The sequence below is a fragment of the Spermophilus citellus genome (genome assembly GCF_964194105.1).
Source record: "Spermophilus citellus genome assembly, chromosome: 2".
In the NCBI taxonomy this organism is placed as follows: Eukaryota; Metazoa; Chordata; class Mammalia; order Rodentia; family Sciuridae; genus Spermophilus; species Spermophilus citellus.
Window position 1 is genome coordinate 12309371 of NC_138183.1, and position 13625 is coordinate 12322995.

A 13625-nucleotide genomic window follows, 5' to 3' on the forward strand; every position below is an offset into this window, starting at 1 on the left:
TCCAGCCTTTGCCTCAAACATTGTGGTCCTTTCCCTTTTCTTCCTTCCTGTCCACAAAGCCATTTGTTCTCTTCTTTTCCTGCTTTCAGAGAGGAAAGACTGCAGGTCTTTGTGACTTTGGCTCTTTGGGATCCCGAGCTGAACTCTTTATTTTTTGGCAGTGGTACCTGACCTTGGGTCTCTTCTGGGCTGTAGATTTTAGCAACCCCATCCCCCCTGTCTATCCTATCCAAATCAGCAGTGTAGGGTGCATGGTCCCCCGGAAGGGACACATTCTGCTTAGGGATTCTGCACGGTCCTTTATAGGCTGAGTCCTAATTTAGCTCTGAAATCCCTCTGTCTAGTTTCTACTGCTATGTCGGATTACAGCTTTCCATTCTATGTTTCTTGACTCTAATTTTTATTTCATTTTTATTTAGGTTCAACGTTTTTCTTGGCAGATTCTCATCAAACCCAGCTCTAGGCTGTTCTCAGCTAGTTTCTGACCCATTTTTTAAACTACATTTCTTCTACTGGAAATAAGTAGTTTCCAGGACACCTGGCTCTGCCTTTCTCAATAATTCAAGAATTTAATTTTTTGAGTTGTGGCACCTCCTGCTACCTCGCTTAGCTGTGGACAGCCAGCACTGGTAAGTGCAACTCTTAAAAGAGGCAGTACAGACTGTGTCCCCCTGAGCCATAGGAAGGGTTCTGAAGACACAGATTCTTAGATCTTGGCTTAACTTGGAGTCATAGGTATCTAGATCCCTGTGCTTTTCACCTCTGTCTTTTTAGCACCTCAGAAAAGTGGTTGTCCAATTTCCACAATTCCAGAGAGGGAGCTTCCAATATCTGGAGGTGGTCTAATTACTTTGGAATGACTCAGAAAATTCACAAGAAGTTTGTTTTTCTATTTTTGTCATTCTATGGCTCTAGTTTGTTGCCCAATCCCATCTCTCAAAACATAGTCCAGACTGTCTAACCTGCTGTTTTTACGGACACTACTTCATGTAAGTTTCTCCAAATGGTAGAGGTAGGCTGTCTGGTCTCCCTTTTTATTATTGTCCTCACTTTTCACTCCAAAATAAGGGAAGAAGGGAAACAACACCTCAGAGATTCAACAAATCTTTGAGGAGCCTACCAGCCTTGGGGAATCCATCGTATTTGCCATGGAACACAAGACAGCTGGGGTGCAGAGAATCAACCTCCAGCCATGGATTTCAGAAATGGGCTCACCAATGTGACAAGTACTGCTCCCACGGTGTCCTCCTTTCCTGAAGTCTTAGAATACAATAGACTTAGACTGTCCTAAAATTTTTCCTCCCTCTCTAATTCCAATTTTAAAGGTCCGACAGTTGTGAAGAGATCCCTGGACTTGGAGCCGGAAGAACTAGGTTCAGGTTTTGATTTTGCTGTTGAGAAGCCTTACAATAATTATTTGGCCTGTGTGAGCCTTGATTTTATTCATTTTAAGAAGGTTATAACATCTGGCCAGTTGATCTCGTTTAATTGAAAGTTAGAAATGAGACACTTTCTAAATTAATTGTGCTACACAAATGTGAGAGTGAGTCTCTAGGTCATCTCATTCACCTGTTAGCTTTTAGGATTAGGTCTTCTTTTTCTTCAGATCTCTGAACAATTGTCCAATGGCTTGCATATCTTTTCTGTCTCCTCAATACTGTCTCCTCATATAATTGTTCCTTACCTGAATGGTCTCCATGCCTTGTGGTTCTACTAATCTGAAATTATCTTCCATGTCACATCATGACCATCTCTGATCCTGGTAATTAATGGAACACCTCATAAATGGGCTTCCCTGTGGCAGTTGGGTTGAGGATAGGGCCCAAAGTCAGGAGCATGGTCCTGGTTCCAGCTCCGCCATGAGCAATTTGCCTCCTCCCTAGTAGCCATGCCAGGAAGATTAAGACGAGCTCCCTGGCTTTTCCTATCTGTGAAAACCTACACTCAGGGGGGCAAATGGACATTGAACATATGCTCCTGAGACTCCTTGTGTGAATACCTGTCTTCCTTCTGCCTTAACTTACCTTTGGTATGAGTCTGATCAACTGAAGGTGCTAACAAGGGATTTTCTGTAGCTGATCTTCTGTCTTGTTCTGCTGAGCTGGCAGTGCTTCACCCAGATGCCCTTTGTATGGAAATGCCCACTTGCAGCCCCTTCCCATGGATATTCTCAATGGTGGTGATATAAGAGCTGCTATTTAAACAGCACTCACATATGACAGGATGTCAGGCACTGCTCTAAGGGCTTTGCATACAGTAAGTGATTTCATCTGTACAACACCCTAATGTACATGTAACACAGTTGAGGTACAGAGAACTGAGTGACTGGACCAAGGGCACAGCCAGAGGCTGGTGGGGTCCAGCTAGTGAGCATGTGCTCTTGACCCTTGCACCGTCCTCATTGTCCTGTTCCCTTGGTCCTCTGTTCAGCCAGTTCCCTGGAGGAGACCAGTCTGTGGGTCTTGAGGTGCAGGATGTGGGCTGTGCCCTTCAAGGCAGGGGCCAGTGCCCATGACTGTGTCCTGCACAGAGCAGGTGCTTCACAGTCCTGTTGTTTGATCAAAGGAGAAAGAGGACAAAATAGAGGGAGAGATGGTGTTTCCTGGGTTTTGAGATGGAGGAGAGAAGAAGATAGAATGAAGATGTTGGTCCCCCAGTCCAAGTTACGAAAGTCCCTCAGCCTGTTACCTACCTGGGCGTGAAGGGGGAGATTCAGGGTCCCAAGCAGGCTGTGGTTTGCAAGGTGTGTAAGATCAGACTCCAAATCTCTGAAGAAGGAGACCTTTTGAGGTGATGTTCTAGCCTCAGAAGTGCGTTGATTTTTTCCTACCAACAGTGGGAATTGGTGATAGGAAGGGAGACCCAGGGGTCTGTCCTGTCTGAATGCCAGAGCCCATGAGGCGGGGTGGGAATTGGGCTGTGGTCTTCCCAGGAGGGGAGAACATCACCATGGGGAAGCTGGCTCCGGAGGTGAGCCTCTTACACCTGGGAAGGGAATTGGAACCATGGAGCAGCAGGGGTGGAGGGGTGTTAGACATGTGTGTCTCTGTTTGTGTATACCTGTGTTTAGGCTTAGGTGTACCTACCTGGAAGGACAGGCAATGGCCCCTGATATCCCCGAGGGTTGTTTTCTGCATCCAAAGTGTTTTGGGAAAAGGTTTGAAGGTGTAGGCCTGGGAGTCAGATTGAGGAGATTCCTGAGTCTTACAAGCTTGTAGCTTTGACAAATATTTAACCTTTGTGAGCCTCAATATTTGTTTTGTTTTCCATCTGCCTTTCCAAAACATTTTATTACCTCAGTTTCTTAGGGCAGATGGCTTATACTGGAATCCCAGTTCCCCCAATTTTGAATGGGTGGATTTTGGCAAGTTATTTAGCCTCACTTATGTATAGTGTCCTCATCTGTAAATGGCACCATAATCACAAGTTTTAAATAGATTTAAAAATTTTCCTTTTAAGAAGACTCTAGTTTTTAGAGAAGTTTTACATGCACAAAAAATACTTATTACAAAATACAGAGTTCCCTTCTGCTCCCTGCTCCTAGATCACCACTACCAACATCCCCACCACAGCTGGTACATTTGTTCCCACTGATGAACGTTTCCTTAGACATCACTATCACCTAAGTCCATAGTTGCATTAGGATTAACTCTTGGTGTTGTACATTCTATAGGTTTGGACAAATATAAGGACCTGTATCTGCCACCACACTACCACAAAGAATTGTTTTATTTTTCTAAAATTTCTATGTGCTTCATCTGTTCACCCCTGTCTGCCCCTAGCTTCTGTCTGCATCGTTTTGCCTTTTCCAAAGTGTAGTATAGTTAGACTCACACAGTATAAGTGGTTTTTAGATTGGCTTCTTTTGCCTAGTAATACACATTTAAGCTGTTCCCATATGTTTTTATGGCTTAATATTCTTTATAGCACGAAACACGACTTCATTGTCTGCACGTTCAAAGTTTATTTATAAAGGTATTGATTACTTCTATTTTATGTTTTGTCAATTATGAATAAAGCTGCTACAAATGTCTATGTGCAGGTTTTTGTGGGGACATAAATTTTTAACACACTTGAATAAATACCAACAGGCACAATTGCTAGATTGTCTGGTAAGAGTATGTTAAGGTTTGGAAGACATTGTCAAATTCTCTTTCAAAACGATTGTGCTGGGCTGCATTCCAACCAACAATCAAAGAGAATTCCTGTTTTGAGTTCTCTCCAGCATTTTTTATTATTATTGATGTTCTGGATTTTGGCCATTCTAATAGCTGTGTAGTGGTATCTCAATGTTGTTTTAAGTTGCATTTACCTAATGACAAATGACACGGAGCATTTTTTTAAATGCTTACTCTCCATTAGTGTGTTTTCTTTGGTGAGGTATGTGTTTCAGCTTTTGCCAATTTTTCAATTCGGTTGTTTGTTTCTTACTATTAAGCTAAAAATCTTCTATGGACATTTGGGTAACAGTCATTTATCAGATATTCTACAATGCTATTCCTGTATGGTAAATTGAATTAAGACCCCTCAAAGGGGCCCAAAGTGCAAACTGTACCATTCATGAAAGGACTCAGTTTTCACTGGAACCACGATAGTGTACCATCCAGCTTCCTCAAACCCCAGCATCTCTCTTTCATCCAGGATGCATTTCCCCATGTGACATTTGACCGGATTACCCTTGGTAAAGACTCGTTCTCAGAGCAACCAGAGACTAGCAGTTCCCGGTTGTGGAAGAATGCAGAATCACTGAAACTAGAAGAGGGCTTGGAATTGTTCCTTTTTGATTTTGAGGGCTGATTCTTCATCTCTCTGCTGAAGTGATCTCCTCCAGGTCTCTAAATTTCTTCCCACTTCTCTTTATCTCTCTGGTCCCCTCATGTGCTCTGCTCCCACCTCCCACATGAAATGTGGTCTCGGATCATTCATTCCTGTCAGGTGTACTCGTTTCTAATTTGTCAAGTGACTCTTCTTCCTGGGTTGTGTATATTCAAGGTAATTGATGACTTCAGTGAGTTATCCACTGTTGGAATTTCAGTTAGACATTGTGGGAAGCACCAAGAACATTTTGGGAAGCACTGAAGATTTCCAGAAAGTCATAGATAAGGATGAGTTTGCAATCAGTGTTTTACCCTTTGAGAGAGAGAATGTGATGAAATGTTTGAGGAAGAAGGACCTAGAGAGAGTGTCAGTTTTGCATTACTATTGTTATTGACAGTAGCATAGTCAAAAGACTTTATGAAGCAACTACCACACTGAGGTGTTTGAATGTTATTCTAGATGTGTAGCCATCAGGAATTCTGTTCACCAAACTCTCTGGCTCTTGATATTGCAGGTACATGGTTAGGTCATGCCTCCTGGCTCGCAGTGTTTGTGTGGGGTCATGAGGTTATTTACAGGCAATGAGTTCTAGTCAGAAGTGGTGTGGGTCACTCTTGGGATAGAGTATTTATCTGGACATGTAAATTCTTCAGCAGCATTTCTCAGCTTCTGACAAAGGGAAGACTAATGTTTATAATGGTGGCTGACTCGTAGTCTTGGGTCCCTAAGGGTTTAAAATGAACAGCACCCTTACATTATTCTATGGTGACATTTAGTGTAAATGAGAAGTAAAGCTTTGGCTTTGTGGTCCTAAGGTTTTGAAGTTACTATTTCCATAGCACAACTGAGCTGAGGCTGCCTGATAGATATTGCTTTTTCCAGCACATGGAAGGACAGCTTAGTGGATGCTGGACGTGTGGACAAAGGAAGAGTTAAGGGGGCTGGGAGAAGGACTGATTCTCATGGCCAAGGATCCACCTGTCATGACACTTCAGTGTGGGTGAGAAGGGTAAGTATGTTTGCAGTTTCTTCTGTCTTTCTCTTTCCTTTAAACCAAAGAAGCCTCATAGGGCTTTTCCCTTTCACTCAAACACAATACTATGTTTGTTGTCTCTGCATGATAGATTGGTTTCCAATATTTGAATTGCTCTGCCCATTTCTTTATCCTTTTTTTTTGTACTGGGGTTGAACCCAGGGGCACTTAACCACTGTGCTACATTCCCAGCCCCCTTTTAAATATTTTACTTAGACACTGGGTCTTGCAGAGTTGCTTAAGTTCTCACTAAATTGCTGAGCCTGTCTTTGAATTCATGATCGTTCTGCCTCAGCCTGCCGAGCCACTGGGATTACAGGTGTGCGCCATTGCTTGTGGCCATTTCCTTATCTTTTGAAGCTTCCTCTGTCAGTGTTCAGTCCAGTAGTCAGGGGCCTTAGGTCATTCATCCAAGATGCCTTTTCAAAATCCTACCAGGTCCATGTAATCTCTTCTTGAAAATAAGCAGGATTTACAACTTCTTGAGAAGAGTTATTGGAGATACATTATTCCTTTGTATAGTTACTAGTCTATAGAGGATTGCAAAAACTGTTTTCCTGACATATAGATTTCCAGTAACACCTAACTTGGTATTGAGTGTTTTTGGTCAATGTCATGGAGAGAAACCAAGTGTTTTGTTCCCATCCAGTGTCCTCACTGGTAGCCAGCATCACCACCACTCATGACCTTGTGGAAAATGGTTAGGAGGAAAGATAACCTGATCATCTTTTAGGTCATCTTCCAATTGTGCTATTGTATCATTTCATTCTTTCTATGAGTGAATTCTGTCCCTTAATTTCCTTAAGCCTCTCTTCATATCTTTGTTCCTCAGGCTGTAGATGAAAGGGTTCAGCATAGGAGTCACTACTGTGTACATGACAGTGGCTACTCGGTCCTCCACTGAGTACATGGACACGGGCCTAAAATAGACATAGATGACACTCCCATAGAACAGGGCCACTATGGTGAGGTGGGAGCCACAGGTAGAGAAAGCTTTCCACTTGCCGGCTGCAGAGGGGATTCTGAGCACAGTCACAATGATTCTCAGGTAGGAGAAGAGGATGCACAGACAGGGGGTTGAGATGACAGCCAGGGTTTCAACCATGATCACAGTCTGGCTGGAGGATGTATCAGAGCAGGACAGCTTTAGCACAGGCTGGGTGTCACAGAAAAAGTGCTTAATGACATGGGAGGCACAGAAAGAGAGGCGAGACATGAGTAGCACCCGGAAAAGGGAGTGCAGGTGGGAGATGGTGCAAGAACCCAGCAGCATGAGGAGGCAGCGGTGTGGGCGCATGGCCACATCATAGAGGAAGGGGTTGTAGATGGCCACCAGCCGGTCAATGGCCATGGAGGCAAGCAGGTAGCTGTCAGTGTTCCCAAAGGCCATGAAGAAATACATCTGGACCAGGCAGCCTACATAGGAGATGCCCTTTGTCTCTGATAGTGAATTCGCCAGCATCTTGGGCACAACGACTGTTGTGAAGCAGATATCCATGAAGGACAAGTTGCTGAGAAAAAAGTACATGGGTGTGTGGAGCCTGGAGTCAGAGTGGATGGCCAGGATGATGAGCATGTTCCCCACGAGGGTGACCAGGTACATGGTGAGGAAGATGGCGAAGAGGGGCTTCTGCAGGTGCGGGTTGGAGGAGAGGCCCAGGAGGATGAAGCCCGAGGTGCTGCTGCTCTGGTTCTTTAACTCCATGTCTCTGGACAGGTTTTGGAGGAGGCGTGGGACAGATGTGCAGGGCAATCTCTCAGGACTGCTTCTCCCCTGACCTCAGGCCTATAAACATAGCCCAGTGCCAATTGTTAGTCATTGAAAAATATGTTCATCTTATGGAATTCAAGACAAATAAATAAAATTGATCAGGATCTTGGACAGCTGAAGTAACCACCGCCACTCGCCGACAGATTGCAACAACAAACAGGTGTGTGTCACCCAGCTCAGCCCCCATACATAGGGGGATTTCGCTTAAAATCTCTCCTAGACTTTCAGGGGGAGGGACTATCAGAGTGAGCCTGCATAAAGACTAAAGGAGAGCTAGAGGTACCTGACCCCCAACCCCCCCCTCCCATCAGCGGCCAAAACAAAACCTGTCTAGCCAGCGCTGGGGGAGGGGCAAGCAGAAAAAATCAAAACCATAGAGTGCCGGGGATCCCAAAAGCCAACGGTGTGACCCCGGAGATCCAGGCTGTCTGATTCGTGCGGCCTGCCCCAAGGCTACAGAAGGCGTGGCGCCCCAGAGAAGGGGTTAACTAGTCAGCAGGGAATTAAGTGGCTGCGACACGGTGGTATCCCACCAGCCAAGCCCAAGCCCGCACTGACCCCCGGGCTGAGTTCGGGATTGCTGACGGGGATGGAAGCGGTACAGCCCCTCCCCCCACAAGGGACACTCCACTAAGGTAACCAGCGGCCACCATCTTGGACAGCTGAAGTAACCACCACCACTCGCCGACAGATTGCAACAACAAACAGGTGTGTGTCACCCAGCTCAGCCCCCATACATAGGGGGATTTTGCTTAAAATCTCTCCTAGACTTTCAGGGGGAGAGACTAACAGAGTGAGCCTGCATAAAGACTAAAGGAGAGCTAGAGGCACCTGACCCCCAACCCCCCCCTCCCATCAGCGGCCAAAACAAAACCTGTCTAGCCAGCGCTGGGGAGGGGCAAGCAGAAAAAATCAAAACCATAGAGTGCCGGGGATCCCAAAAGCCAACGGTGTGACCCCGGAGATCCAGGCTGTCTGATACGCGCGGCCTGCCCCGAGGCTACAGAAGGCGTGGCGCCCCAGAGAAGGGGTTAACTAGTCAGCAGGGAATTAAGTGGCTGCGACACGGTGGTATCCCACCAGCCAAGCCCAAGCCCGCACTGACCCCCGGGCTGAGTTCGGGATTGTTGACGGGGACGGAAGCGGTACAGCCCCACCCCCCACAAGGGACACTCCACTAAGGTAACCAGCGGCCACCATCTTGGATAGCTGAAGTATCCACCCCCACTCTCCGACAGATTGCAGCAACAAACAGGTGTGTGTCACCCAGCTCAGCCCCCATACATAGGGGGATTTCGCTTAAAATCTCTCCTAGACTTTCAGGGGGAGGGACTATCAGAGTGAGCCTGCATAAAGACTAAAGGAGAGCTAGAGGCACCTGACCCCCAACCCCTCCCCCCCATCAGCGGCCAAAACAAAACTTGTCTAGCCAGCGCTGGGGGGGGGCAAGCAGAAAAAATCAAAACCATAGAGTGCCGGGGATCCCAAAAGCCAACGGTGTGACCCCGGAGATCCAGGCTGTCTGATACGCGCGGCCTGCCCCGAGGCTACAGAAGGCGTGGCGCCCCAGAGAAGGGGTTAACTAGTCAGCAGGGAATTAAGTGGCTGCGACACGGTGGTATCCCACCAGCCAAGCCCAAGCCCGCACTGACCCCCGGGCTGAGTTCGGGATTGCTGACGGGGACGGAAGCGGTACAGCCCCACCCCCCACAAGGGACACTCCACTAAGGTAACCAGCGGCCACCATCTTGGACAGCTGAAGTATCCACCGCCACTGTCCGACAGATTGCAACAACAAAACAGGCACAGAGTACAGTTTGAACTGCTGAGAATCATCACTGAGGGGAAATCTGGTCTAGCAGGAGAAACCAAGGCTAGCAGGAGAAACCAGGAGCCTAGAGGCAAGGCCCTCGCGACTGGGCAGCTGTAAACTGCAGGCCCACCGGCGACAGTTCACCCACTGCCCGCGTAACTGGGCGGTAGGAGAACGCCCTCCCGTTGGTGACGGATCACCTGCCCGCGGCCTGTGATACTGGGCGGCTGGAGTCTACCCGCCTGCCATGACCGGGAGCTGAAACCACACAGAGACAGTCCAGTCACACCCGCCCATTAGGGCACCCCGGCAAGGAGACTGGGGCCCGTCATAGCAGAGTAGTGTCGTCACTGGAGCTCGAACGTCGGAATTCCTTCCCAGCGGAATCCACGTTAGCAGTCATACTTCAACAACACAAAGGAGAGACATCAGAGTAATACAGAAACAAAACAAATCTATAGAGGAGAGCAGAAACACGACAATCAAAAAGAGCTGGAAAGTAACGTGGACAACATGAGAAAACAAGGGAAAAAAGGATTACAAACAATGCAAGACTACTCAATTCTACAGGAGGACATAGAAACTTCAGAAACAGGTATAGGGAAAGAACTCAAGGCATACCTAACTCGAATGGAAAGGAATATTAGAGAAGACATGAGACAGCAAGTCCAAGAAATAAAAATATATTTTGAAAATGAATTAAACAAACAAATTCAAATGGCAAAGAATGAGCTCTACCAGGAGATAGAGATATTAAAAAAAAATCAAACAATAATCCTAGAATTACAGGAAACTATAAACCAAATTAAAAACTCAAACGAGAATATTACAAATAGACTTGATCAAGTAGAAGTCAGAACATCAGATAATGAAGACAAGGTTTATCAACTTGAAAAGAATATAGTCAACACAGAAAAGATGCTTAATTCCCACGAGCAATCTATTCAAGAGATATGGGATGTCATAAAAAAACCAAATCTGAGAGTCATAGGGATAGAAGAAGGCACAGAGATTCAAACCAAAGGAATGGACAGCATATTAAATGAAATAATTCTAGAAAACTTCCCAGAGATGAAAGATGGAATGGATTGCCAAATCCTGGAAGCCTACAGGACCCCAAACATTCAAAACCATAATAGACCAACCCCAAGACATATAATTATGAAGATAGCCAACGTACAGAACAAGGAGAGAATATTAAAAGCTACGAGAGAAAAGAGGCAGATTACTTTCAGGGGTAAACCAATTAGGTTAACGACAGATTTCTCATAACAAACTTTGAAAGCGAGAAGATCCTGGAATAACGTATTTCAAACGCTGAAAAATAATGGATTCCAACCAAGAATACTATATCCAGCAAAATTGAGCTTCAAATTTGACAATGAAATTAAAATCTTTCACGATAAACAAAAGCTAAAAGAATTTGCAGCAAGAAAACCAGCTCTGCAAAGCATTTTGAACAAAACACTACAAGAAGAGGATGTGAAAAATAGTGCCCAAAACTAACAGCAGGAAGTATCTCAGTAAAGGGGGAGGAAAATAACCAAAAAGCAAAACTAACCAAACTAAAATAAATAAATAAAGAAGCATGACTGGAAATACAAATCATATCTCAATTGTAACCTTAAATGTTAATGGCCTAAACTCACCAATCAAGAGACATAGGCTAGTAAACTGGATCAAAAAAACAAATCCAACAATATGCTGCCTTCAGGAGACTCATATGATAGGAAAAGACATACACAGGCTGAAGGTAAAAGGTTGGGAAAAATCATACCACTCACATGGCCCTCGGAAGCAAGCAGGAGTGGCCATACTCATATCGAATAAAATCAACTTCAAACCTAAGTTAATCAAGAAGGACAAAGAAGGTCACTATATACTGTTAAAAGGAACCATCCACCAACAAGACATAACAATCATCAATTTGTATGCACCCAACAATGGAGCTGCAACGTTCATAAAACAAACTCTCCTCAAGTTCAAGAGTCAAATAGACCACAACACAATAATTATGGGTGACTTCAACACACCGCTCTCGCCATTAGACAGATCCTCTAGACAAAAACTGAATAAAGAAACTATAAAACTCAACAGCACAATCAATAATCTAGACTTAACCGACATATATAGAATATATCAACCATCATCAAGTGGATACACGTTCTTCTCAGCAGCACATGGATCCTACTCAAAGATAGACCATATATTATGCCATAAGACAACTCTTAGTAAATATAAAGGCGTGGAGATAATACCATGCACCATATCTGACCATAATGGAATGAAATTGGAAATCAATGATAAAAGAAGGAAGGAAAAATCCTACATCACATGGAAAATGAACAATATGTTATTGAATGATCAATGGGTTATAGAAGACATAAAGGAGGAGATGAAAAAATTCTTAGAGTCAAATGATAACACAGACACAACATACCGGAATTTATGGGACACAATGAAAGCAGTTTTAAGAGGGAAATTCATTTCTTGGAGTTCTTACCTCAAAAAAAGAAAAAACCAACAAATAAATGAACTCACACAACACCTCAAAAATCTAGAAAAGGAAGAGAAAAACAACAGCAAATGTAGTAGAAGACAAGAAATAATTAAAATTAGAGCAGAAATCAATGAAATTGAAACAAAAGAAACCATTGAAAAAATAGATAAAACTAAAAGTTGGTTCTTTGAAAAAATAAATAAGATAGACAAGCCCTTAGCCACGCTAACGAAAAGAAGAAGAGAGAGAACTCAAATTACTAACATATGGGATGAAAAAGGCAATATCACAACAGACACTACAGAAATACAGAAGATAATTAGAAAGTATTTTGAAACCCTATATTCCAATAAAATAGAAGATAACGAAGATATCGATAAATTTCTTAAGGCATATGAATTGCCCAGATTGAGACAGGAAGACACACACAATTTAAACAGACCAATAACAAAAGAAGAAATAGAAGAAGCCATCAAAAGACTACCAACTAAGAAAAGCCCTGGACCAGATGGGTATACAGCGGAGTTCTACAAAACCTTCAAAGAAGAATTAATACCAATACTTTTCAAGCTATTTCAAGAAATAGAAAAAGAAGGAGCTCTTCCAAATTCATTCTATGAGGCCAACATCACTTTGATCCCAAAACCAGACAAAGATACTTCAAAGAAAGAAAACTACAGACCAATATCTCTAATGAACTTGGATGCAAAAATTCTCAATAAAATTCTGGCGAATCGAATACAAAAACATATCAGAAAACTTGTGCACCATGATCAAGTAGGATTCATTCCTGGGATGCAAGGATGGTTCAATATACGGAAATCAATAAATGCTATCCACCACATCAATAGACTTAAAGACAAGAACCACATGATCATCTCGATGGATGCAGAAAAAGCATTTGACAAAGTACAGCATCCCTTTATGTTCAAAACACTAGAAAAACTAGGGATAACAGGAACTTACCTCAACATTGTAAAAGCTATCTATGCTAAGCCTCAGGCTAGCATCATTCTGAATGGAGAAAAATTGAAGGCATTCCCTCTAAAATCTGGAACAAGACAGGGATGCCCTCTATCACCACTTCTATTCAATTTAGTTCTCGAAGTACTAGCCAGAGCAATTAGACAGACAAAAGAAATTAAAGGCATAAAAATAGGAAAAGAAGAAATTAAACTATCGCTATTTGCGGATGACATGATAATATACCTAACAGACCCAAAAGAGTCTACAAAGAAGCTGCTAGAGTTAATAAATGAATTCAGCAAAGTGGCAGGTTATAAAATCAACACGCATAAATCAAAGGCATTCCTGTATATCAGCAACAAAACTTCTGAAATGGAAATAAGGAAAACCACTCCATTCACAATATCCTCAAAGAAAATAAGATACTTGGGAATCAACCTAACAAAAGAGGTGAAAGATTTATACAATGAAAACTACAGAACCCTAAAGAGAGAGATAGCAGAAGATCTCAGAAGATGGAAAAATGTACCCTGTTCATGGATAGGCAGAACTAACATCATCAAAATGGCGATATTACCCAAAGTTCTCTATAGGTTTAATGCGATGCCAATCAAAATACCAACGGCATTTCTTGTAGAAATAGACAAAGCAATCATGAAATTCATATGGAAAAACAAAAGACCCAGAATAGCAAAAGCAATTCTAAGCAGGAAGTGTGAATCTG

At 43.5% G+C, this 13625-nt stretch overlaps 1 protein-coding gene across 1 annotated transcript; it reads right to left on the minus strand.

Moving 5' to 3' along the window:
• Nucleotides 1-6623: 6623 nt before the first annotated feature.
• On the minus strand, nucleotides 6624-7556 carry LOC308640172 (olfactory receptor 1L4-like; the record flags this gene model as incomplete). Its single annotated transcript, XM_081278451.1, has 1 exon — nucleotides 6624-7556. One exon carries the CDS (start codon nucleotides 7554-7556, stop codon nucleotides 6624-6626), a length of 933 nt encoding a protein of 310 aa, XP_081134577.1.
• Nucleotides 7557-13625: the final 6069 nt, after the last annotated feature.